The sequence below is a fragment of the Nothobranchius furzeri genome, chromosome 10 (genome assembly GCF_043380555.1).
Source record: "Nothobranchius furzeri strain GRZ-AD chromosome 10, NfurGRZ-RIMD1, whole genome shotgun sequence".
In the NCBI taxonomy this organism is placed as follows: Eukaryota; Metazoa; Chordata; class Actinopteri; order Cyprinodontiformes; family Nothobranchiidae; genus Nothobranchius; species Nothobranchius furzeri.
In genome coordinates, this window is record NC_091750.1 from 49476412 (window position 1) to 49503915 (window position 27504).

The 27504-nt window shown below is 42.9% G+C and overlaps 1 protein-coding gene across 16 annotated transcripts in view; it reads right to left on the reverse strand.

Annotated features, from left to right (window-relative positions):
• The window catches only part of msi2b (musashi RNA-binding protein 2b), a 337759-nt gene that overhangs the window by 48045 nt on the left and 262210 nt on the right, over nucleotides 1–27504 (reverse strand). For all 16 annotated transcript variants that reach the window (XM_015961077.3, XM_015961072.3, XM_015961075.3 and 13 more), the window contains 2 exons: nucleotides 23514–23628; nucleotides 12024–12098 (listed from right to left, as the gene is read on the reverse strand). In XM_015961077.3, the coding sequence (XP_015816563.1) occupies nucleotides 12024–12098; nucleotides 23514–23628 (190 nt within the window). The remainder of the gene's footprint in view (nucleotides 1–12023; nucleotides 12099–23513; nucleotides 23629–27504) is intronic.

Below are 27504 nucleotides of genomic sequence, written 5' to 3' on the forward strand. Positions count from 1 at the left end.
CTGAGAGAACTGTGCTGGTGCCAGGGTCTCGTGAGTGCCACGAAGACACAAAAAGCGGGATTCATCTAGTGGAGGACGGTGTTGCATGCAGCCGTGACACGGGTACACTCCACATCACCCTCAGGGCAGTGATTCTCTCCACCTGGTCCACTGCTGCAGCCAAGATGTCTACTGACTGGAAAATATAAGATACTCAGAGGGTCAGATGTGTTAATAATGACTAGGGTTGGTGTCCCTAACCACATTATCATCTACTTGGAAAGTAATTAACAGCAGCTAAGAAGAAGGGACAGAATGTTTACCAAACATCTTCAGCACTTTTAATTACTGGCACACTGGGTTCAATATGGAAAGAGCCACTATCGCTTTTTTTCTTCTCCCCAAATCAGACTTTCACACTCAGAATATCCTCCGGCACAGGACTTAAAAAATACACAACACGCAGGAACCCATTTTTGGGATGAGACAAAAACAGAGAACAAAGAGCAACCAAATCAGCTCCAAATCCACCAAGACCTCACTGATCTTCAGGATACACAGGATGCAACTCTATCACCAAACAGCCACCTTTCCTCCTCGCTCGCAGGCTTCCAGATGGGCTTCAAAGGCTCACAGCTCCACACCAGTATATCATCCATCTCAATATATTTCTATCTCCTAGCTGCAGACAGTTGCTAGACTCTAGGAGGCTAGCTGGTATTTCAGGCCAATGCTCGAGTGTGACCTCTGGTGCATTTATTATGTGCTTGGCTGGCTCTGCTGCTGTTTATAGGGGCATTCACCTCTCAGAGGTAGCCACTATCATCTCAGCTGCACAGGTCAGCGTTTCTCCTTCTCAGGGGGCCACCTGCTGAGAGGGCAGCTGCTACTTGTGCCTTTGTATTCTCTCTTACAGGGAAAGTAAGGCTAACAGGTCAGCAGCTTTTTTATCACTATTATTTACAGCTGTATGGAACACATTGGTGTCTCTGTGGTCAGCCATGGATATGGGTTTTTTCTCTACCTGAAAACCTGTTGCTTAACCTCATTTTTCTGAATACTCACCTGCACAGACACGGTGTTTATCCAAGCCATGAAATATATAATAACAGCTACATTTAGGGAGAAATCTGAATATGCATTAGCAAGGGAAGGCAAGAATCTCCATTAATATGCATTTTAATTTGAAACAACATGATTGATTCTTATGCTGCTGTTCTCTTGCACCTGAAAAGCACATAGAATTGCTTCTGTGTATGAAAAGTGCTACATGGAAGAAGATATGAAGAAAGGTTCCAGGCGGGTCCCTGACTCTGACTATTTCGAGAGAACATTTTCTAAGATATATTCAAACTTTCAAATTCCAGCCACATGATAGCAGGGTTCTGTGGCTCAACATGCACAATTGTACCGTTGGGCATAGAAAGGCTTGCCACTGGGACAGTACCCACCATGTTACTACTCTTATAGCCTCAACTGTAGGTAATAGATAAGTAGGTACCTTGTAGTTTGTGCCTATCTTGGCATTTTCACATCTGGCCTAGCCCAGTCAGGTCTTGGTTGGGTCGGCCCACTCCCATGGTCTGGGCTTTATATTGACAACAAAGGCTCAGTCGACAAACCAACTTTTGATTTTAAATCGATATCTCAAGTTGAAAGTGTTCAGACCACGTGAGTGTTTCATAAGTCCAGTGGACGTCATGTCTAGTTAAGTTCTTTCAGCCAAGCCAAGTGAAGTAGTTTGCTTTGTTGAATCAGGTCAAATTATTCAAGCCACGTTAGGTCAAGTTTCCTGTCAGGTGAAGTCATTAAAGTCAATCATCTTGTGTTGTATCTAGTTGTTCAAAGCAAGACAAGTAACAGAGAAGCTGAATTCAATCCTCCTGCAATAAATTCGCTTTAATAATTGACTCCATCTGTGTATTGGCTGAAACCTTGGGTTCAAATCTCTGGAACTTGTACCCTAGATTAGAAGAGCTGCTTGATTGTCTCATGCATTGTTTTGTTCAGTCACTCATTTTGTTCAGAATGTTGTGGAGCTTCAACCGCTGAGCTAACCAGCTGTCAAACCAAGACGGTCTTCTGACATGACCTGTGCATAATTTTACTTTTTACTGCTTGAGGAGATCAATGTACCTTTAGGGCCCTCAACAATTCAATATTCAACCATAGAGGGTAAGTTCAAACTGTACCCTGGAAGCAAAAACGTGCTCCTTTTGTTTCCTTATGTAGAGAAAATGGGAAACCGTACACATTTTAAGGCGTGTTGTAGACGTCCCTGTGAAAGCGGTGAGATACTGACATTAGTGTGGATCTACAAAAAGCAAAATATCCAGAGGTGATTTTATTTCCTATTTGTTGCCGTGGACGGACTTAAATCTTGAGCTAGAATGAGCCACTTGGAGAAGCAGGCTTCAGTTAGATGACTAGATAAATGACAACAGGACATGTAAACAACCCACCAGCAGCAACATTCTCACGTGAGAATCTGCCTTTCTATTGCTAAGGTAACCCAGAATTACCCACTGCTCCCTCCACTGTACCCCTTGATGTTCTTACTCCTGATCTTCTACTACTCTGATCTTCTACTACTTAAGAGGCTGACTCACTGCACTTGAGATGCTGTTTGTCTGTCGAGATATCTGAAATAGCTGGATGAGTTAGTGTTTTGTCTTTCACTCACTCCGCCTCTGCTTCTTCCCTGATGGGACCCCCTCTAACATCTTCATCCCTGCTTTTCCAGGGCAGAATAATGACCTCCTAGTAGCAGCCCTAATGGAGCCATAATGGTCATTTATGCCAGAGGAGGCTCCGAGGGCACGGCGGTGGAGGCAGCGAGTCGCACAGGAAAAAGGGCGAGCGGAGAGAAGCTCCTGGTAAAGTCTCTCCTCCTCTTTTCTCCTCACACAACTCCGGAATCTCGGCTTTTGAATGAATACAACATTTATATGTGTGTGCAGATTCAATTGTGCACTCATGTGCATGGAATGAAAGGAACCGATACAAGACTGGTTAACAATGGCAAAGTACAATATGAGGGGTGTATAGCTGCTATTCATGTTCACTTCTACAGCTTATTCACAAGCATAATGCACATATACACACTACATTTTCTTTTTTAATTACATTTTCTCCAGACAAGCTTCTTATTCATGCACACAGCGTAGTCACAATAGAGCGCGCTGCTATTCTTAAACCTCTTCATATTTCTTCTTCTGTATTTGCTGCCACTGCTGGTAGAAAAGGAGACTTTACATAACCTAGCATGCATATGCTTAACTCGCACTTATTGCTAAAAACCACTTTCTGTCTAACATTTGCCTTTTTATTATGCTCAAGAAACCTTCACTGCATCCTGTCTCAGTTTTAAATAATCAAACACAATTTAATGTAGCGTAAAATCACAAATAAACATAAACCTTTTAAAAAAACGTGTCTCCAAATTTCCTAATCAGGTGAAGTCCTCTAAATTAGACACCTGACTATATCACAGCAAATCCTGTGATTGTTCCTCTGGGTGCTGCAAGCTGAGTAACACTATTGTGCATTTATCGGTGAGCTAATGTTAATTAGAAGAATGCATAAATATCAGTACAGTACAGCAATGTCCCTGATGCCTCGTCAGCATCTGCTTCCTGTTTCTAGCTCCAGTTTCAGCTGTGATTCTTGGTCTAAAACTGGAAACTAAACTACGACCTTCTGTTCAGATATGATAATTAAGCTCAGATCTCTGCAGGCATGCATGATGCATTTTGTAATCTCTGCTCAAATGAGATTAAAAATGGTATGATAATAGTCATAAAGATATACAGGGAGTGTGTTTTCGCACTCCTAAAACAGGAAGCAATAATCTCCCACCTTTTAAAACCACTCACCTATTTTAGCTCCTTAACATCTACTTAGTAGTGCACTCGTTCACGTCTAGAATCGAGGAATTTTCTTTTTCTTTTCGTCGTCGTCGTCGTCTTCCTCCGCTTATCCGGGTCCGGGTCGCGGGGGCAGCATCCCAACTAGGGAGCTCCAGGCCGTCCTCTCCCCGGCCTTGTCCACCAGCTCCTCCGGCAGGACCCCAAGGCGTTCCCGGACCAGATTGGAGATGTAACCTCTCCAACGTGTCCTGGGTCGACCCGGGGGCCTTCTGCCGGCAGGACATGCCCGAAACACCTCCCCGGGGAGGCGTCCAGGAGGCATCCTGACCAGATGCCCAAACCACCTCAACTGGCTCCTTTCGATCCGGAGGAGCAGCGGTTCTACTCCGAGTCCCTCCCGAATGTCCGAGCTCCTCACCCTATCTCTAAGGCTGAGCCCGGCCACCCTACGGAGGAAACTCATTTCGGCCGCTTGTATCCGCGATCTCGTTCTTTCGGTCATTACCCAAAGCTCATGACCATAGGTGAGGATTGGGACGTAGATCGACCGGTAAATCGAGAGCCTGGCTTTCTGGCTCAGCTCCCTCTTCCCCACGACAGATCGGCTCAGCGTCCGCATCACTGCAGACGCCGAACCAATCCGCCTGTCGATCTCCCGATCCCTCCTACCCTCACTCGTGAACAAGACCCCGAGATACTTAAACTCCTCCACTTGAGGTAGGACCTCTCCCCCGACCCGGAGGTGGCAAGCCACCCTTTTCCGGTCGAGAACCATGGTCTCAGATTTGGAGGTGCTGATCCTCATCCCAGCCGCTTCACACTCGGCCACGAACCTACCCAGCAAGAGCTGAAGGTCAGAGCTGGATGAAGCTAGGAGGACCACATCATCCGCAAAAAGCAGAGACGAGATTCTCCTGCCACCAAACTCGACACACTCCACACCACGGCTGCGTCTAGAAATTCTGTCCATAAAAGTGATGAACAGAACCGGTGACAAAGGGCAGCCCTGGCGGAGTCCAACCCTCACTGGGAACAGGTCCGACTTACTACCGGCTATGCGGACCAAACTCACGCTCCTCTGGTAAAGGGACTGAATGGCCCTTAACAGAAAGCCACCCACCCCATACTCCTGGAGCGTCCCCCACAGGGTGCCCCTGGGGACACGGTCATAAGCCTTCTCCAAATCCACAAAGCACATGTGGATTGCTTTTTCTTTTCATGGTCAAATAACTCTTAGCTCTAAAATCTGACTATTTAAGGCAAGCTGAGTCTGGCTGCTGTGTGCTTCTTTTCTACGGTTTGATTCCTGCCATCCAGCAGCAGAGCGGAGCCGTGTTCACCACTACTCACACTGGATCGTTCTTTTATCTCTACACTAAAGCGGACACTTCTCTAAAGTACTGAGTGTGTTTTAGGTCTCTTTTGCTGAATGAATGCTGCATACTGAAAATAACATCTAATTTATGGCTATAAACAGGACTCAGGGAATTTTGGGTTCCACTCCAGAAGCACAGCAACTCCCATCCAGGGATGTGAATCCAAGCAGGACATTCTATTTAGCTCCTGCCCCTGTAATGGCTTAGTCTCCCATAGGACCCCATTCTCATGAAACAATTATATATTTATATATACAGTATATATATTTATATATTTATTTCCCAACAAATGTTTAGCAGATAGTCAAAATACTAGACTTTAGTTCTTAAATATGAATAAGAAGTAGGTGAAGTTTGTTTTATAGCACTTTCACAGATGAACTAGAAAATAGGGATGTCCCGTTCCAATATCAATATTGGAAGTAATTTGATACTGGCCCAAAAACAGTGTATCAGATAATATCGGGCGGCATCAAAAATCTCCGATATAAGCGGTCCGTTAAGGTTCACAAATTTTGCAACCAATGGTTAAAAAAAATAGTAATTTCTTCATACTTACCGTTATTGGCTCTCTTTCTCCGATTGAGTAATATCACTTGATCACGCCTTTCATACATTCCACACTACAAAATAGGTAAAAGTATGTGTGATTTGTGCTGATATCATATCAGATTCTTATCGATATCAGTCAATACTGAAGGCTGCAATATCGGTATCGTATCGGAAGTGAAAAGGTTGCATCGGGACATCCCTACTATAAAACACAAAACTCAAGATGATTAAATAAACAACTAAGTTAAATGATCTAAAAGCTCAACTGAGCAAAAATGTGTGAAACGTTTCTGTAAAGAAGGGTCAAGTTTGACTTAATCTAAATAAGAAGTAACTAAAGTGTGGATTACCATCACCAATTCAAATTTTCACACCAGCATTTATAATTTTGAGACATTTCTTAAGTGATGGAAAGAGTGCCTGATTAACTGGTCGAAAACACTCCGTTCAGTCCCAAGGTCTGACTTGACAGCTGAGAGATTATTACCGGAAAATGTTCCGCTTAATCAGACAGAGTTCAGATGAAGGAAGTTAGATTTGAACTAATCTTCAATCTCACGAAAGTCTGATTTTTTGAGGAGCTCGGTGTCCCAACAACAGTAAAACTGGATGTCATCGGCATTACGACAATAGGAGGTGTTATATTTACTACTAATCTGTCCAAGAGGAAGGAGATTAAGTAAGAAAGGAACCGTCTCCAACACAAAAACAACAGATCAGTGGTGGGATCAGGTTCCTGCTTCAGCACCCGTTTTTTTCATGTAATAATCACTATTGACCCAATCCACTGGCAGTTTATGAAACCCGCCCAAACAAGCTTGGACTCATCTTTTCATGCAGTTTGTGACGTTTAGCTTTATACAGTCTAAAGCTAAATAACAATACTGCTTGCTCAGCGTGCACATAGTGCTAACAGAACTCAGTGTCTTGTAAATAAACCCAAACCTGAGAAGGTCTGGTCACGAGGAAACCACAAAGCAATGTCTGGTGCTCATCACCAACACAACTGAACAGAAAGCTTTAAAAGTCAGATTTTCAAACATAACAAACAATCAAGCAAGCCAGATTTTCTCTGGGAAATAAAAACGGCTGATTAAAAAAAAAAGACTTGTTCTCGTGGTGCTCCTAATTGGCCGCTCGTCTTTACCATTTGTAATTCTGAGGTAATGGTAAACACTGCTGCTCTCTTGATTGTCTCTACACATCCAGCAGACAGTAATGTGTTTGAAATTAAGTTTCAATTCAAAGTGAAGTTCACACATTATGCTGAAATTATGCAGTCACAAGGTAAACACTGTGTAATTTGCAGCGGCGCATATAAAACGCAGCTTAGAATTTTAAAACAGAGCACAAAATCAAAGAAGCCATCTTTATCAAACCTTCGGCACCGTCTGCCTCATCTCAAAACTCATACAATAGGACCAAAACACGTGGAGGGATGTTGGTGCAGATGGAGGATATACAAAATAAATGTTAGAACTGCACCGGTATAGAGAGGATCTAATATCAATACTGCTGTTATGGCCAATTACCAATTTTATATGTTTAATATATATTTCCCTAGACTTCTGACACCATGTTAAAGTGAGCACACCTTCTCTGCTCAACCAAACACAATCCTGCTCTGCTTCACGATGACTGTCACACACCTAAACACATCCCACATGGTCAACGGCCTCCCGTCTCCTTCCTGTAACACAAACGGCAACAAGAGGGGAATAAATATTGTTGTGAATATCGGCCCAGTTTTGGTTATCGAATGGATACAGATGTTGATGCAGATTTATCACACATCGCTAACACTTACACTGGAAGCATCAGTGGCACGGAACGGCAGCGGAACATCCCTGCTACAAATAGAATCTGTTGTAGTCTATGGGGAGATTCAAACCAGCCGCGGCGTGGACATTTTCAGATGCGTCCCAGAAGCAGCACGCCATGCCACGCCACGCCACGCCACGCCACGCCACTAAAAACAAGGCTGGTTTCTATTTTTGCCATAAGCCACTTCTGGGACGTGTCAATTTCTGCAGTTTACATAGTGCTAGACAGGAAATCACACACGGTTTCAGTGTAAAACCTTCAGTCATTTTCTAAATAAGACTATTACAGTGGTGCAATGTCATATCTATGTAGATTACATGTAACCTAATTACTTTTTTACTCCCAGCATCGTTAAAGAAGGGCAGTGGTGTGTTTTTCATGGCTTTAATCCTGGTAGTGGAGAGAAACAACATCAAACCTTCTTTTTGGTTTAATGGTGGATGGCACAAACAAACTGTGACCTTTGAAGTCTCGAGGTATCTCTCAAGTCCAGCTAGGAGCACGGCGGTCAAGCCGCTCCGCGGCAGTCTCTCCTGGTGTGTACCGGCTTGCAGCGAAGCTCGCGAGTACACCATCCTGCGCCGCTGATGCATCCAATGTGAAGTAGGGGTAATACATGTTTTCTTCTCAGGTCTGCATGGTGGAGTAGCTGGTAGCACTAACTGCATTGTTGGTTCTTTTTAAAACACAGAAAAGGTTTCTTTTCGCCTTGCTGCTGACAGTTTCATTCACGGCTGCAAACTTCCTCAGAGCTGACGCTGAGCAAGTTTGCAGCCGCGAACCAAACTGTCAGCAGCAAGGTGAAAAGAAACCTTTTCTGTGTTTTAAAAAAGAACCAACAATGCAGTTAGAACAGCAACACAGCAAGAACATACCAAAGATGTTTAAAAAAGCTGGTAGCACTGAAGAAGAAGAAGAAGAAAATATCATTTCTATAGCGCCTCTCAAGATAAAAATCACGAGGCGCTTCACAAAAACAAAAAAAAAAGTTAAAATATAAAAAAGCATTTAGAAAATGTTTAAAAATATATCTAAAATGACGTTGCTCCGTAACGAGAAAGCTGACGGTTGAAATCCTGCCAGCGCAGCCTTTCTAAATACAGTGTTAGCATGTTCCTCTCATGTATGCATGGATATTTTCTAAGCGCACCGGTTTCCTCCCTCAGACCAAAAACATGCACATCAGGCTGCTTAGAGACTCTAAATTGTCCCTATAGGTGTGTGTGTGAGTGAGTGTGTGTCCCTGTGACTGGACAGCTGTCCAGGATGTCCCCTGCGTCTTGCCTAATGACTGATGGAGATCCACTGCAGCTTCTCGTTACCCTACTGAGGATGTTGGGGACAAGATAATAAATGTATGGATATTTTCTTATTACATTACAATAAATTAGTCTTTATTCATGTTTTTTTATTTTTAAACCACTGCAAATGAATTTTATCTTCCAGCGATTAATCCTGTTTGTGTCCTGTAGAGTAGAAACCCTCCTTTGTTGCTTTTGGATGAGTTCATAATGTGTTCCTTACCCAGAATCATACAAACAATAAATAAAAAGACCGCCTCTCCACAGGCTCGCACTCAACATTAACACACACTCATTCTTAATTCCCTCTCATTTGATCGACTATATAAAATATTACACAGCTACAGCACTTTACATTTATGCCTGGCAGAGTCACATCTGTTGACAGTGTTCGGCAGGACTTGGCACATAAACATTTAAAGCACCTCATTAAAACACTAATAAATGCCACTGTCTCGGGCAACGCCTCGGCTCTCCTCTGGGGCGATGCGCTAATATTTGCTCGCTTGCATAAACATGTTTCTGACAACCAGATGATCTGATTAACATCAGCGGTTGTGATGATGCGGCAGGCCGAAGCCTTAAGTGCATTAGGATCGCTACGCTACGGCGCCATCGCTTCATATGCAGGTTGTGTTTAAATAATTAAACGCATCACTTGTGATCGATCTCTTTGCGTTTACTCGTCAATGATGGAAATCAGTAGTTTTGTATTTTGTTTGTCCGTCTTCAGCCCTTTCCTCCATCCCCGCTCAGGGTGAGTTTATTTCTCTGGTTCCAGCTTTGGTTTCCTACCCTTAAACTCCTCTACAGCAGCGGAGATGTCAGCTTTGATTTTTCTCTCTCTCTCTGTAGGTTGTATTGAGTTTTTCTATTTAATTCAGTGTTTCATCACTGATCAATGTTTTATCACTGTTTTATCTCGACAACCGAACAATTGCCTTACCATTATCTTTCCTCCTGTAACGGTGGACCCATGAGGCTTACTGGGAGTAAAGGAAAAAACAATCTTTGAAAGGCTGCCTGGAGCTAATGCCTGCTGGATGTGGTCGGGGCTCTGTGTACAGTAAGAACCCAAACCGAGGATGACTTCCACATCTCCCTCAGCAAAGACACTAGTCAATATTTGGCCCGGGGCTGTTTAATTTAGACAAGAAGTTTGATTCATACATTAAAATTTCCAATTACCTGTCAACAGTTGAACGAGCCCCGAGGAGCCCGTTTTAATCACACAGCTTTATCTAACTCTTTAAATTGAGTTTAACATGGATAGGATCATACGTTCTGCCTCAGGGAAGGTGATACGACTTAATTTGTTGTAAATAGTCAACATTTTAAAAATCCATGTTTAACTACTCCTGCAGAATACTCATCACTCCGTTCATCCCTTCTCATTTTTAACGTTAGGACGTATTCATGGATCATAAAGGACTGATCAAAGATGGAGTTAAATCACTCCTTTGCAGCTTTGGTCACTCAGAACCAGTTAGTATGTATTCCTACCAACGCGCGTGTTTGGGATGCGCTTTTGACATGCAGATGAGCAGAACTGGAACATTTTTGTTTTATTTGTTACCAGCTGCACAGTGTTAGACAAACATGCAGATTAATAGTAGTCCGAGCATTATTTGCAATAGTGGTATTCCACACAGTCGTATCACAATTACGAAGTTTTACATTTATAGTGTGGTCCAAATGAATGTTTCATAGTTAATCTGATTGTTGTCGGGTTAGGGTAGCCCGTGGATTTGGGATGTTCTCAGAACTTCAATACAAAAGAAATAAAAAAAATGTTGTTCTATTGGAATCATGAATAGTTCCCCAATCATTTTAAACAATTACTATCTTAACTAAACTGAATAGCTTCCAAAACAGCCTTAGTGTAGAGAAATAGTGGCTACCTGACAGTGATGATGAGCCAAAACTAAAGTACACTTCAGTTTTTCATTAAACAAGCACAGTTTCAAATTCATGCAGTTTTTTACTAATGTTTAAATCCATCATAAATTTTCTACAAGCAAAAACATATTCAGCATCTAGATGTCAAGTCCAGCAGGAAGTTTTTAATATTTCAGCTGCAGTTCTGTGTTGATTGGTCTCCTCGACCCAGACTGGTCTGGTCCCTTGGTTAGTGACTCTTCTCATTTAGCTAAAAGCTGCCACAAAGGTTGACCTGTGTGGTCACATTGTGTCCATCCTCTGTGTTTAACCACTGGAATTGATGTGATGGTATAGGTGCAAAACGACATGCGGGTCTATGTGGAACCAGTCTAGGCTGTGTGGTGCATTCAGCATCCTCTGTCGCATAAAGCTGTGGTCTAACAGAAAACCCAACATATGCCTGACCGGCAGGTGGTCGCAGCTGGACCCCCGTCTTGCCATTTCTGAATCTATTCCACAAAGATTATTACACAGATCTGTGGTGCTCTAAGATTTTTCCCCATTCCATCTTATCAGTGGAAAGAATGACGTCTGGAGTGGCAAACAAAGTAAGTGTGAGGTTCCTAAATAAAGGATGAAATTGACAGGATGCCTGTCTGAGTGACGAACCAGCAGCCCTCGTGCAGCTCGCAGCTGCGCCTGCTCACCTCCAGAATTCACGCCTCTCCTTTGGACTTCCATTAAAGTGCCCGCCACTCTGAGTCAACACTTTTAATGCAGAAAATGACTTTATTTTCCATTATAAGCACCACATTTAAAAATCTGCCTACACAAAGAGCTGCTCGTTTTGTCCACCTCTCCACGGAGGAATTTGCATACACTGGGCGGCTGGAGGAGAAGAAAAGGAAGACGAGGAACTTTCCCCATTTCAGACATTTGGTCATGCTGGTGTTCAAGTACAGGATAAAAAGCAGCGAGCAATTTACTCCGCTATAAACCTCGCTGAGAAACCTCGACACGTAGCGTATTTATAACCTGGAAGATTATTTGGTGACTGATGTGTATATTGATGAAGATTTATGTCTTTGGATTTGTGTGTGTGTGTGTGTGTGTGTGTGTGTGTGTGTGTGTGTGTGTGTGTGTGCGTGTGTGTGTGTGTGTGTGTGTGTCTGACTGTGCTGCTTGAGAGTGCAAAACAGAAATCAGGTGGAACGTATATTTTAAGATAGCCTTTAACTCACCAGGAAACTGGTAGCTGTAGCTGGGTGCGAATCCAGTGTATCCTCGACCGTACGTTGCCACAATGTTAGGGTAACCTTTAATAAAAGATGAAAAGAAACCAGCAGAGAATTAATCCAAAAATTACATGAATCATAAACTCACATCCTGTTTAAAAGGATTCAGGCTCTGAAATTCCTAATAAGGTCTTTTAATTCAGCTTCTTATCTTAAAAAACATATTTCCCATTAAAAACCCTAAAAATGAAGCAGCTGGAACATTATCTTTCATAAACAAAACTCCTTTTCATGCAGATTTGTAGAAAGATACTTCTTAAAGAGGTGACACGTATATTTACAGCTCACAATGTCGACTGGAGACCAGTTTAACTGCCAGCAGAGCCTCTAAATCATCCTGATCAAGCTGCTTTTGTTGCTTCTTCTAAGGACTTTGTCTCAGGACTGCTGTCAGATATGACAGCGATTAATCATTCAGTGGATAATTCTATACAAATCCTAACTTTATCGGTAAATGATGGTTAGAAAAGTTGTATTTTAGCTAAATTACATGTTATATAGTTTGATAATTACACAAGTTTGCTTTCCATTTCCTCCGGAGATGGACCCTGGGAGCTGGCGCCAGATTTTCTACTCTATCACCACTGTTCCTACGCACAGGCTCTCTGCCACTTTTAATGGCAGCATGTAATAACATTTTAAAGCCGGCTCCTGGGCGGAAATGATGCCACCTCTTTATGATCGGAGCATCTTCATGATGGAAGAAGAGCTCATGTTTAAATATGGGTTATTACTCTTTATAAGTAATAACAGCGCCTAGAGCCGCACTCGCTGTAACTCACTTTAACTGGTTGAATCAATGTTTGAACCATTATTATGATAAAAGACAGATTTGGCTGTATTTTGAGTTTTACTAGGATAACTAAAGCAAACATAGACGTGTACATCAGCACATCTCACCACAGAAATGACTAAATCTATCATTTATCTGTATTTTTAAAATAATAATTTATCAAACTATCACATCGCTGTAATTGTCTTTTAAAGAGTAGTTCAGATCAGCTGCAGTAGAGTTTAGTGAAAAATGTTCAAACCAATTAACTGATGTAGGGCACTCTATGAACAACCTCCGCTCAGTGAAACAGAGATCAGGCATGACAAGATTGACAAGCTAATGGCTAGTCGAAATGAGGCCAGTTACAAAGGGACTCTTGTCAATCTTTAAAAATCCTCTTATAACAAAAATGAAACAAGATAGAAATTACCAAATGTTAACCAAAAGTGACATCTCTACAGCTAGCCACAATGCTAACAATTATTGATTCCCTGTAAGTTATTGTGTGTTGATACATTTATGGCAATATGGAGGTCTATAAAAGTGTATAAACTCTGTTCACAGGTGGGCTGCATTCCACCGGCTGTTCTGTTATAAATGCTGACAAGCAGAGCTTCTAAATGGAACTCAGCCCCAGTTCTCACATCCGAGCCGGTCTGAATGATCTCTATTTCTCCAAGCTTAGGTTGTTCAAAGACCTATCTACGGCAGGTGAGATTTTATTTGTTAGTAACTTCTCTGCAGAAGCACACCTCCAAACAAGTTCTCATTTAGCTGCTTCTTTTATAAACGTGTTAAATAATTTCTATTCTCGGATGTTTTAGAATTAAATGTTACGTTTCCTTTCCAACTCCTTTAGATGCTTTGTTCTGCTATTATTTTGTAGTTTATGCTTTATTTAAGTCTTCATTTAAATCAAACCAGAATTTTTGAGTCGAAATGAAAAGATGTGTATTTTTTCAGAGAAAACATCTGCACAGAGGAGCCCAGATGAAGACGACAGTGCCTTGACAGCATTCTCTAAGCGTGTTTTAAAACCCCTTAACGGGTTGGAGGCAATGCAGTGGGGCCAAAAGATGATCTGGTGTCATTAGAAATGTTTAAGAGTAGCAGATGTATTGTTCATTTGCTGTCAAGATTCTTATTACAACCACAGACCAAGCAGTTAATTAGCTGGACAGTTTTCCGACAGAAGCAGCTGTGGGCAGCATATTGAGGAACGATGCGAGGGAGAAACACACGAAATATGAGACACGTTAAAGGGTGAGTAAGGGAGGAGACGTCTGTAAGGACTTAATCTAAACATAATTAACCCTCTAATTACTGAACAAGTTTTAGTCCATATCTGTTAAGGCTGCTATCACTGCCAGCCGTTCATCTGGACTGAATTAGCGAGTGGGATGAGGGCGACAACCTTTGTGTTTTTGAGTTTATTGTGTGAAAATAACTCCTAACAGACGGACCTGCTTAACCTTTAGCTTTTGATTCTCATTAGCAAACAAAGTGGCGGCTTTAACTGTAAATTAGGGCTGTCCAATGCATCAAAAATACTCAAAATCTTATTTTTAAATAACGTTTTTTTTAATGATAATAAGGCACTATCATTCGGCCGTTGTAGTAAAGCTAATTGCGTATACTCATTTAAACAAAAACCTAGTCAAAATACTCTTTATTTGTTTTAAATCACAGTTTTTTATAATGAATGTTTCCTTGCCTATAATTAAGTATCCTAACTTGTTTGTGTGATTGTTAGATTTTCCTCCACACATGAGCCATATTGCTGGCTGCAGTAATTATAACTGATTAGCCTTATTTTAATGGCGAGGGCCGCTATGAGGAATCGAGGGTTGAAGAGCAACAGTCTGGGAGTCTTTGCTCCAGTGTGTATAATTAAACATTATTCAGTGGCTAAAGGCACATTTGATCAAAGGTTTGAACCAGCTTTTATGGAAGGCTTTAAGAATGCACCTTTAAAGCTAACCAATCATTTGAACACAGCTAAGGAGACGGACGGCTGAAGGTGTGAGAGCAGAACGAGAAGGAAGCAGGAACTCTGCAGCTTCTTTTAGCTTTTCTGTGATTATGCTTACGATTACAGGCGGGAGAGTTTTGCACTGACTTTTACTGAGCATCTCTTCTGTGTAATGTGCACAATGTGATGTGGTGTCTGGTGATAAAAGCATATCTGTGTGCAGATTAAAACTATATAAAATGTGTGTTTTTATGTGCAGAATCCAAGACTAAACATTGTAAAAGTTTGCAGCAGTTGTTTCCAACCCCCGACTTTCTACTGGGTGCATAAATGCCGTGTGACGTCTGAAATAAGCCACTTTTTTAATCGACGGATGTGTTTCTATTGGCTGCAAAGCATCGCTTCCCAGAAGAGTAGTGTTGCATCGCTCTGCAAAATTTCTGCTGCGGGTCTATTTTACGCGCCACGATTCCAGAACATGGCAGCCAAAACAGCTCAGATAGAACGTCAAATATGAGAGCAGTGTAAAACATCTGGTACCTGGTGCTTATCTCCATTTGCTTTATTAGTTAAAAAAAACAGGACGGGGCCTCATTTATCAAGCTTGCTTACGCACAAAACAGGGTCGAAAACTGCGTAAGCAACTTTTCACGCAAATTTTTGGATTGATGAAACAAAACTTAGCGGAAAAATGTGCGCAACTTTAAGTTGACTAAGGACCTGGCTTACGCACGTGTTGGACATGGAGAGCACCTGCAGTGCTGCTGCTGAGAAGATACAATTATGAAATCCTGCAGCATTATCACTTGTACTGCTTTGTTTTCACACAGAACAAGACCCCCACACGCACACACACACACGCGCACACTCACACACGCACACAAGCGGGCACACTCACACACACACGCGCGCACACACACACACAGAGCCTGAAGCGCAGAATACGGAATGCAGAATATCAGCAGGGGGACAGATTGAGACAGAATGTCACGCTTCTGTGACAGTGTGAGTGTCCGGTCACTGTGACCCGATTGATCATGCGCCCCTGACTACTTGCACAAGGGAGATCTCCATTTGACTGACTGGTGTAATGTCATGAAATGGCCTGATTTTGAGACCCACAGGTCAAATCCACAGCCAGGTCAACTTACCCTAGCTATGACACAACCTACAATATTTCAACACATTCTCACTCCCAGCACGTCAAAAACAAACGCTTGGTCAGCCACCCTACGCGTCAAGACCCCTGATGCCGAAAGTGCCCTTTGTTGTCACTTATGTGCGAAAAGGGGTTTTTCCCTTTTCTGACTGCAGATCCCAATGCATCGTAAAACTGACGCGATGGGATGTCCGCAGGAGGCAACGCGAGGGGGAGGTTTCAACTACCAAGGTGGAGGTTAAAAGTAGAGGGTATTTGTAACCTCCCCCTCACCAGATGGTATGTTCTAACATTCCCCTTGGGCGGCAAATACGAAAATTCACAGTCAGAATGCATGGGAAACAAACGCTTGATCACAGTGAGAGTAACGCTTTAGGTAGCAAGAGGGTTAAGGTTAGGATGAGGGAGAGGGGAAGGTTATAAATAGCAAAACGTTAAGGTTTAGGTGTGGTTAAATGAGCTGGTTCCGCATCAGCGGACATCCCATCTCGTCAGTTTTACGCTGCACTGGGATCTGCAGTCAGAGAAGGGAAAAACCCCTTTTCACACATAAGTGATGAAAAAGGGCACTTTTGGCGTCGGGGGTCTGACGCGGAGGGTGGCTAACCAAGCGTTTGTTTTTGGCGTGCTGGGAGTGAGAATGTGTTGAATATTTAGCTCACAGGAGACTGAAAGCCTGAAGCTCTGGCAGAGATAATGAAAGATAAACAATAACTTTCTTTTCCAAGGTTCCTCACAGAACTCTTATCTAAGTCTTCTTGCTCACAGAAGAAAAGAAGAGAGAAGATTTTTTTTAATTAAATATGAACTTCTAAAAATTACAAGCTGGATAATCATTAAATAAACCTTTGTTATTTTTCCTTATAATAATTATAAATGATGAAATGTTTCAGTAATCTGTGCTCAACGATGTTTACTTGATAAAGTCATAACATTTGCACTCACACAAAGACAGAGTAATGTTAAGTTAACGCATGACATATAGTTTACCTTTTGCCCAGATTCATAGTCTCCAGATCAAAGAGGGTGTGTTTCTGAGATTCTTGGTAACATCTCTCGAACTTGCCAGCCCCTGATTGGCTGGCCAAATCATAATATTGATTCCTTAAAACTAGATGGCTTTGAGTATTTTGTCAGTTCGAGAGCAAGCTTCAGACCGGCCATCTTTAGCAAACCTCTTCAACCAGCAAAGATTTTGACACATCGTCAAAACCTTTAAAACGTTTTTGCACCTGCGGAGCTGATAACAAGATAGTTTCCTGCAGAACAAAGCTGATATTGCAAAACTCCTTCAGAGTTATTTTTAAGATGCAACCAGTTTCATCAGTCGTTGTGACCCGGAGACATCTCAGGACCGACCTGGTTGCACTAAGGTTTCTCTACCCATCTCGTGCATGGGGTCATCACTCCTCCTGACATCTCGGACCCAGACGGGGGTCTCCAGAACGGGTGAGGTAGAAATTCAGACAAATGGCGTCTTGATGTTTTTAATAAGAAACAACTTAGCTTATTTGCAAACCAAATTCTTTAAAATCCAGGACTCAGCTCTCTGTGATACGGAGATTCTGATTACATTATATTTACACATAAGTTCCAGACACCATCCTTTAGTTCGCATCCACTCACAGTAAATAGCAGTTTAAACAATTTGTCAAGTCCTGAATGTTTGTAAAATAAATTCTTATTTTTATAAACCTGACTGTTTCTTGAATTGAAGCGAAGTGTGTACAATTCCCTAATGAATAAATTAATCCTAGAATCTTCTGACTAAAACAAATAAAGACCAGGCAAGGGGATATTCTATATTTAAATAGAGTATTACAGCTTATTGGTCTCAAGTAGAGTTAAAATATACATACTGAGATAAGTATCCAGTTCATCCAGCACTACACTGGTTAGCGTGCGTGACTTTCACCCGGGAGTCTGAGGATCGAATCCCGATTGGACCTTTTTTTTTAATATCCGCCACAGATCTCTCTGAAAAATTCACAACATTGACGGCTTCAGCAACACTGTGCCACTCTGAGGATCTTCTCTTATTTGTTTTGCAAAAGCACTTCCTTTCATTTCTCCACCTCACCCACAGGTACATCAATTTCTGCTTCTGTGAAATTGCGCTTCCTTGATCTGCCTTGATCTACGGTCGCCATCGTCATTGGCGGAGCGCTGCAACAGCCGGCTTATGTATATGCATGAGATCCACAAGGCCCTTTGCATTGACTATTTATGGCAGTAAGTGGGCGTGGTGAGGGCGGGATGCGACTAAATGTTTGATAGATCACAAACCTGCTTGGCGTAAGTACATTTTTTTTGCTGAGCTTAAGTACAGTTTTAGTAAGGATTCTATGCAATGTTTGATAAATGAGAACCCTGGACAGTACAAACATATATTTCGCATCTGGAAAGAAAAAAAACTGCGATAAACTATTTTTAGAGGTTTGCACTCGTGCAACATCTTTTCCACTTGCTCATATTTTGCCTGATGAACGTTAAAGTGAGCGCATTCATTCTGGCGTGTGTGACCAGGTCTATGAACGGCGCTCTCGTGCAGCTCGAGAGCTCCAGATCTCCACGGAGCTAACGCCTTAGCTAAAACATCCTCTTTACCGTGGGCTTTATAAAAAGTAAGAGCCCACAAACGCGACCGCCATGGGCAGCAGTGGTCAGCGCAGCATCTACTCTTTTATGTCTATGCTGTTGAGGACGGACCTCTGTAATGAACAAATGTACACTAATGTGAATAAATGAAAATGTTTTGTTGAAGCTACACTGACAGAAAAACATGTCTGAAGATATTTCCTGTTATTGCGTTTACATTATATGCACTACTAGTGTTTGTCAGCGTGTTTCAGTAATTATAAGACCTACTTTTGGTTTTTATAGATTCTAACAGAAGTTTTATGCTGACGCTACAACTTTTTGTGCTGTGCTAAAATCTACGCCCTTTATAGCACCAGTGCTATAAGCTCAACCCTGAGAAAAGAACATCCTCGGAAAAACGCGTTTACTACATCACGTGGTGCTTACGCGTCTGGTGGTAAGCCCAACCCAAAATCGTATTCCAACTGTTGCTGCCATTTTAGTTTTACAGTTTTGATTTATGTACGCACTAACCTTAGCACAGTCTAGACATAAATGTGATTTGTGTGTGTGTGTGTTTTCTGCATGAAAGTGTCTATAAATGCATGCAAAACATCCTCTGCATGTCTGGTGGCGTGCCTATGTGCAGGTTTGACTGTGAGCATGTGTGTGTGCCGATGCTCTGTTCTGTATGCGCCGTAGCCCGTGCCAGCTGGAATCAGAAAGGTTGACCTTGGTCATAAATATCTAATCAGTGTTTGCTGTCCATGAAAAAGTTCAATTTATTCCTGACCCAATGGGAAAATGCCTCAGCCAGAGCCTCTCTCACAGACAAAACGAAATTCAACTCAGAGGCGGTGAGGGGAACCTTAACCTGGTTTGGATGAAGTAGGACAGACGCTGCATCTAAGAAGAAAAAAAGAATAACAGTTCTCATCATCTGCTGATGAGAAGTCATCACCAGGAAGCTACAGATGGATAGCTCTCACAAAACCCCCTCGTTGTTTGTTTGGCCCAAAAAGAACTGTGATATGGTACGATGAAAAGCTATCTCAGGCAGCAAACTATTGGATATTATGTGTTTGATTCTGCCTCACTGTCAAATAAATAAAAGCCAGGCTGAAATTGTTGGCTTTGACACCACAGCTCCTCATTCTTCCTTATTAGGACGTTTTCTGGAGTGGGAAACAAAAACACCTTCCTCTTCTTTAAAACAGGTTTCCTATAATAACTGAATGCAGAATTTGCCGCAAACTATCAGAGCGCACGCATGCGCTGGTGGGTCCAAACCAACAGAAACACGGCTGGAAGGAGACCGTAAAAGAAAAGAGAAAGCAGGGAATAACTTGCTGTTTGACTTAATGAAGCCTGCTACTGTATTTGGCCTCGTGGCGGCCTCTCAGTGCTCTTATTTGCCTTATTAATATGCACGCTAATGTACCTATTTTATGGCTCAACAGCTCTGATTCACTTTAAAATCAATTATCCATCTGGTACACCCATACCTCGCTAAGGCTCAAATGTGTATTAATTTCAGCAAACATACATCGGCACAACACAATAAAGATAAATGCCTCGATTAGAGGCAGTAAACAAAGGAGCTGGGGATGGCTTTAATGAGATTTGGCACAAAAGGAGCTTACACTTTCTTAAATAATGAGCCTTGGGTCCTTTTTTCCAAATGCAAATTATATAAAGGAATGTTTCGCTGTCCTTGTTCCAATTTCATTTAGATAAGAGCGTCTCCAAACAAGTTGGCTGGTTAATATTCTCACATGAGCACATCACTGCCTTTCTGCCTGGCTTCTCCCAGCGGAGGGGAAGGAAGGGTGCCCTCTGCTCCTCGCAGACACTTTAGTCTGTAATAAGTTCTGAAAAGTTCACTGTGCTTGTTAAATACTTGGGCCAGATGAGATGGAACCATCGAGAGACACACTTGGCTGGACTCATCAACACTTTTACCACCAACAACTGTGTAATCACTCTCAGAGAAAGGTCAGGCCTGCAGTAACCCGATGCTTTAAGTGACTTTATGCAGACGAGTGATGAGACGATCGTTTGGACGTGACAGCCGACGTGATGTACGCAAGGACTTTGCTGCCTTTTTCCATTAAAATCGTTAACCAGCTGAAAGATGAATGTAATTTTTAACTAAATGTTTCAAATGCTCTTTGAATCCTGAAGGAAACTCGTAAGTTAAATGCTTTATTAAAATACTAATAATTTTAATCACTTTTGAAACCCTGATCATGAACGTCCCTATGACTCCCACCTCTGCACACCCATCTTTGTGCATGAACCGCACATTTTCTGAAAAGCTGTGTGTCTTACCCCTTCTTTCCATCGGATGTGAAAGCGACTCAAAACAGCCACGAAACTTACTACGCAGCAATTAGCCGCTGTTATAGGGGGTGGGTTCCTTTCCACCGGCAGCTAACCGTAATGTTCTGGACGCGTCCCAGAAGGGAAGGGACACTATCGTTACATTTGGAGTCTATTTTTTATGTCCAAAATTCTTAAAATTCAATTATCAAGCCAGGCAGGAATTCAAACACAAAAGCAGTGTAACACCGGCCGCAGAAGCGTCGCGAAGCGCCGGGAGGCGAAGCGCTCACGAAATTCGGCCACTGCTCGCTGCTCCTCAGTTCAGACCAGACACTTGTTTCTCCGCTCCGGTCGAGGCGCGCCTCGGCTCAGCTGTAGTTTTTCTTTTAACCACTTGGTGTCCTCCATTTCCTCTCTGCCTTTTCTCTGCTCTTTTCCTCTACACCCCCCTCCCCCTTGCTGTTTGTGTGTGTGTGTTTGTAATTGTGTGTGAACCTATGGTGTGAACAGTTGTTAATAGCTGGCCTATGATTTTCTGCCTCTCTGTCCTGTTTGCTCCGGTTGAAAGACACCCAAAACCACACCCCCTTCACGTGGTCACACACACACACACATACACACACACACACACACACACACACACACACACACACACACACACACACACACACACACACACACACACACACACACACACACACACACACACACACACACAAGTTTGCTCTGTGTGTGTGTGTGTGTGTTCGTTTGGTTTTTATGCAGTGTCTGTTTACGAACACTTTTGACTATCACAGAATTTTATTCAGAAATGATTTATTTTGTTAAATTTACCAGCCTGCCTCTTATGTCTAGGTTTGATTTCCTGCCAGAATTGACACGGTTCACTCGCGGCTCGCGAAAAAAATAGAGCAGACGCCGAAACGATCGCTGCATGGCGCGGGCTTCGGCGGCCAATGTGGCCAATAGAATAGGATAACAAGGGCGCCGAATGAAGGCGGTCCCCGTTTCACGGCACTACGGCGGCTGGTGTGTCCCAGGCGTAAAGCATCTGGAAACTTTCAAAATAAAAGACACATGCAGGTAAACGTACGTCATTTCCTGAGGTGAACAGAACATTAAATAAGCCACAAACCGTTTTGCATACAAGCATTTCTCCTTGCTTTTAACTTCTGAAAACATGAGTGGTGTTGTAATTCTCCCGTTGTTTTGTGACCTCACAGAACCAGCTGTGTGGAACGCTGTCGCTCCCATTTTGCATAAGAATAGCTTCCGAAGGGAGCCCGCGGGTAAAACGCCTCTATTACGTCACATGTCGCTTTCACGTTCAGCGGAATGCCAGGGTAATGCACGCATGTGTTTGTCGGGAGCTGGTAGAGAGGAGAGAATCAGGTGAGGGTCGGTTCTGGAAGTTTTGACCCGTTTTCGACGCTCGTTGGTGTCACTGAGCTTCTTTGGTTTTGAAATTATAAATAAAACAAAAAAAGTAAAAAATGTCTTACTATTTTATCTAGCAAACTAAATTGGCAAATGGTAAATCAGGTGCATAATGTTAGGAGTTATGACAGAAAATATGCAAACATGTTTAAAATGTAGGATAATTAAATATTTTTATGGCTGTTTGAAAGTCTCTGTTGCAGTTCTGCGACGGGGAAGCCTGAGGAGGGGGGGTCGGACCTTAAAATGTTTTTTATTTGTTTAATTTGCCTGAACGGCTTTTTCCAAGACTGTCAACAGCACCGTTGGAAGCTAAGGAAGTTGGAACACAGATAAAAATTTGCTGATCTGTTACTAGTACTTAAAACTTTTATGTTTATTTCATAAATTTCCTCAAACATTATACATTAAAAAACCCTCATTATCCTGTCATTATTTTAAGATTTTTTTCATTTTTTTCATTTTTTAATCTCTAATAAACAATTTGATGATTTTTTTAAACATATTTACAAAGTTGTATAAATCCCCAAAACCTTGGTGAAGTTACATACGCAAGGGTGTTTTTATGGAAACATGCATTTGAATTGTGTTTCGCCACACATTGAAATGATATGCATCTGGAATATGAACGACAAAGCACTTAGCTGGAATGATAACACGATGGATAGAAAGGCTGAGCAGGGGTGGGGGTGGAGAGTGCAATAGTGTTAAATAAAAAGGGACGCAGGCATGGGCTGGATGGTAATGAAGAGGGGTGGGCCGGCAGCTGAGGTCCCTGTAGATGAGATCTCTCTCTGACATGTGTGTCCCCTTCATTACCCATTAAGGGGGGCACAGTGATGAATCCTTAATATGACATTACACCAATTTTCCTCTTCATTTAGCCTGCTAATGTGCTGGTCTGCTCCTATATGCCCAGGGGCTGCCTGTACCAGACTCAACCAGAAATAGAGCACAGTGGCCACCGGCGGCACACCTTGAAGCAGCCTAATTAGGGGCAGCAACCACCTAATGGGGCTTTCTAGACCAGAGTTTACTCAGGTTGTTTAGGCAGCAGGTAGGAACTGATGCCTGAAGTCTGTGTGTGTGTGTGTGTGTGTGTGTGTCTCTGTGTGACACATTTCTGCAAATTCAAAAGCTGGAACCAAACAGTCCATTTTACGGCTTGAATGCATAAAGGTGACTCACTCAGCATGCCCATCCCCAGCATGAAGGCATCCATGGTGTAGGGTAGACCCCTGGCTCGCCCTCGTGTACCCGGCGGGAACATCACCTCCTTGGGCTGGGCCTTCTTACATTCTACCTACGTAAACAAACAAACAAACACACACACACACGTATGCACACAAAGGCAAACCATTAGAGTGTGTAAGGCACACAAGCAGACACATCTGACAGGGCTGTCTCAGCTCTTGTTTGTCTTGCGCACAGCGAGATGTTCTCCACAGAGGAAACAAAAAACAACAACTTAACCCTCGGCTCCGTATATTTCAGAAACAGAGACTCCAAGGGAGACTCACAATCATGCTCCTCTTGTGTTAAAGCAAAGATTGTTGCACCAGTGCGCACGAGCCCAGCGCCTCGGGGAAATGTTTGAAGAGTTTTAAAGAAATCAAGCTCAGTCCCCTTGTTCGTTCTCTTAGTTGTAGTTGGTTTTTAATACACGGGAAAGTACAATATCCAAGGCAGGAATAACACACAAAAAAACGGGATGATTCACTCAGTTTTGTTGTGCATTTTAGAGGAAAAGTGTCTTTCAAACGGAGGGAGGAGTTGTGTTTTGTGTTGGCCTGTTGTTGCAGGGCTGAGTGAGGTCCCCGGTGTCCCTCTGTCTAATTCCACCTGCAGCACTCATCTCTCTCCTGCATTTATTTCTCTCACTCCACTTCTCACACATACAGGTTTGTTCATTGCCCATCTTGCAAGTCTGACATCCCCTCCTCCGACATAACACATACCAAATGAGGGATGTGACGGGGGCAGACGAGAGGGAAAAGAGGAAGATGAGAGTCCTATTTACCAACGCATCTATCTGATCTCCAGGAATTATAGTGAAACACGAGCGGCTGACAAAAGGGGGGAGGCACGGTCTTGTGTCTCTCGGTTGTTCTTTGGTAGGCTGAGTCCGTTCACCATGCTGCGCAATCTATTTGCTCCACTGCCTGCTTGGCATCAGCCTGTCCATCTGTTTGTCTGTTTGCCTCCTGGCTCTTACCGTCTTCTCCCCACTGCCTCCACTTAAGCGGGGGTTTCTCGGCTGCTGCGATTCACATGTCATCCTGGCCTGCTGCACAAGACAGACTCCTGCGCCCGTGCAGCGTGCACCTCAACTAAGGTATATCCTGGCTGGCACCCATATAAATAGGCCTGCAGCTCTGACAGGCCAGTGGTGAACACTGCCATTCACACACGCGCCAACAGCGAGGCAGCTATGCACGCTGCTGCAAGTGGCCAAACTGGAGAAATATACTTCACGTCTTGAGAGGTTTATGTGGCTAATCAATAGCGTGACAAGCTCCGTATACAACACCCAGCAGAGAACAAGAAATGTAAAACAGGGAACACAAACGAAAAAGGTTCCTATCACAAAAGGGAAGTTGCTGTGCTGCAAAGCTGTGATTTGTTGCTGTTAGCAGCTCTTTTATTTGAAACAGACCAACTAAAGCACACAGTTCCCTCAGCCACTTTGTAGCTGTCACAGCTGCTCTGGACTCCTCGCTCGCCTGGCGCGGTTTGACATTGTGCTGAGGAGAGCGCAGGAACTCTCGCCGTCGGAGAATGACCCCCAGCATGGAAGCAGGAGTCGGCCGGGGCCGACGGGTGTGTTAAAAATCTCAGCACACTGCTGGGACTTTCATATGTTCACATGGCTGGGTGACAAATACGATCGAGTTCCACCCACACCGCAGACATGCTACCGTCTGATCAGCGTCCTCCACTAACCCCAGCCACATCGAGCTGGTTGGACGCTCAGGTATCCTGCTGGGAGTAAGACAGAGCCGTGTGTGAGTCATGCCTACATGCTCTCAGATACGAGTCTTTGATATTCAGAGTGAGGGCTCCTTGTCACGGATTTAAAACCAGTCAGGAGCCAGGATCTGTGGTGGTGTGAGTGTGTGGGTGTTCACCTGCTTCAGACACACAGACGAGTGCGAGCGAGCAAGCGAGCGAGTGAGGGAGGCAGGAGCTTTCAAGAGTGAGACAGTCAAAGACTAAGGAAAAGAGAGGACACTGAAACAATTCAGCACCTGTCAATGAAAAACCACAAAAGGTTCAGCGACTGTGAGGACACACATTAAAATTTCACCAAGTGGAAAGTTTTACCGACTGAAGCATTTGCCTTTTTGCACCGAGTCGTCAGGTTGTGCAAGAATTTTACAGAACATTGACTGTCTAAAGTGAATCTTGAATTCAGTGGCGGCTCCAGAAATGTTTTTCTGCAGGTGCTATGAAGGAAGTGGTCGTGCGTACCTATTGTTCTCTAAAACACCTTCAACACTAGCAGATACACATGCATGCACCAAACCTCAACAACACCTGAAACAATCATAAATAAACATCACAAACATATGAACAATCGCTGACTTTTCTATGAAATCATAAACACATACAGCCACACAGAAAACCATCTATAGTGTTGCAAGGTTAGCTAATGTTAGTGTTAGCATTTCCAGCGGCAAAACCCTCGACTGCTGTGGCGGTTGAGGGTTGACTCTCTTCTGTAGGTTTTTGTGGGTCTGAGATCATCTCCAAAGATTCATTCGTTTCTGACTGAACCCGTGGAAATTTGGGCAACAAAAACCCGATCCATTTTACCACTAGCTCTACCTTTCACTCATTCGCAGGTGGAAAATGAGGTCAAAGGTTAACATCAATTTCCTGCTTTGGTTGAAGATTTTACAATCTATATGATAATTTACTGATTATTTTTGTTTTGTATGTTAAATATTATCACATCCACACGTTAAATTAAAATTCAATTGTAAAAAAAAAAATCTAATATTTACTTGGGGGTGCAATGACTAATCCAGAGGTAGCTATAGCTCCCCCCTAGCACCCCCTGGCGCCACCACTGCTTGAATTTATAGTTGGTTCAATATATTATCTAAAGTTTCTCAGTCCATTGTGACAAGTACAGCCAGTATCTCACTGGGTTGTGAGTACTAGACCACCACCAGACTCTAGACACCACTTCTACAGCCCTGACGTTACCCTCAGAGACAGAACAAACACGGATGCTACACTGCATCCATTCTGAAGTTGTGCTGATGCAAGTCCTGCACTTTAACGCCTGATTTATACTTCTCCGTTTGCGTGGGTATGGAGATACGCAATGCTATTAAGCGTTGGCACAAGGGCTCTACGATGGATTCACAGAGGCTGACGGAGACAAGCCCAACTTTTTACCTATCTGTTAAAAGTGACGGAGACTGCAAGCCTGTGACTAGTCAGGACGCCGCTTCCTATAAATTCGTCAACAACATCGCTATTGTCTCTTCAGAAAATCAAAAGCGATCCAAAGATTTTTAGCAACAGACACGGAGCAGACTGAGGAGAGTCTCTCGGAAACAGTTCGTAACTATAATCTTTTATTCACACATTACTAAGGAGGAACAAAGCGTTTCATTCATGGATGGAAATGATAGGTTTGGAGGTGGCGACCGCATAAAGAGGTGGAGGAGAATGAGGGACACATTTGTCTGTATTATAAAGTCTCTGAAATACATTAAAACAATATAAACACAATATTAAATACATTATAATGGATCAGATACATGACTGTCATGGTGGCAGGACACCCCAGAAAAGCGCTATGACCTCTGTTGTCCTCGCGGGGAATTGCTTCGCAACACCCCCAACGTGATGGAGAAGTTTTAAGGGAAAACATCGCCATCAGTGTGTGTGCACGACGCCACACTGGAGCTGACGAAGTATAAATCAGCCTATCAGTATTGTGAGTTTTAATTTTTTTTAACCTTTTTGATGATTCCAGTGACACAAGCATGAGGCCCTGTAGCCTGGTGACACAACGACTTAACAGTTTTTTGGGAAAGGGGGTGTGTTTTGGCAAAAAAAACCACTGTTGGTAATATATATTACGATACGTAGAAGACAATACGGCACATTGCAATACTAAACGAGAAGATATTTTATTTTTAAAAGTGAATTTACTTAGAAA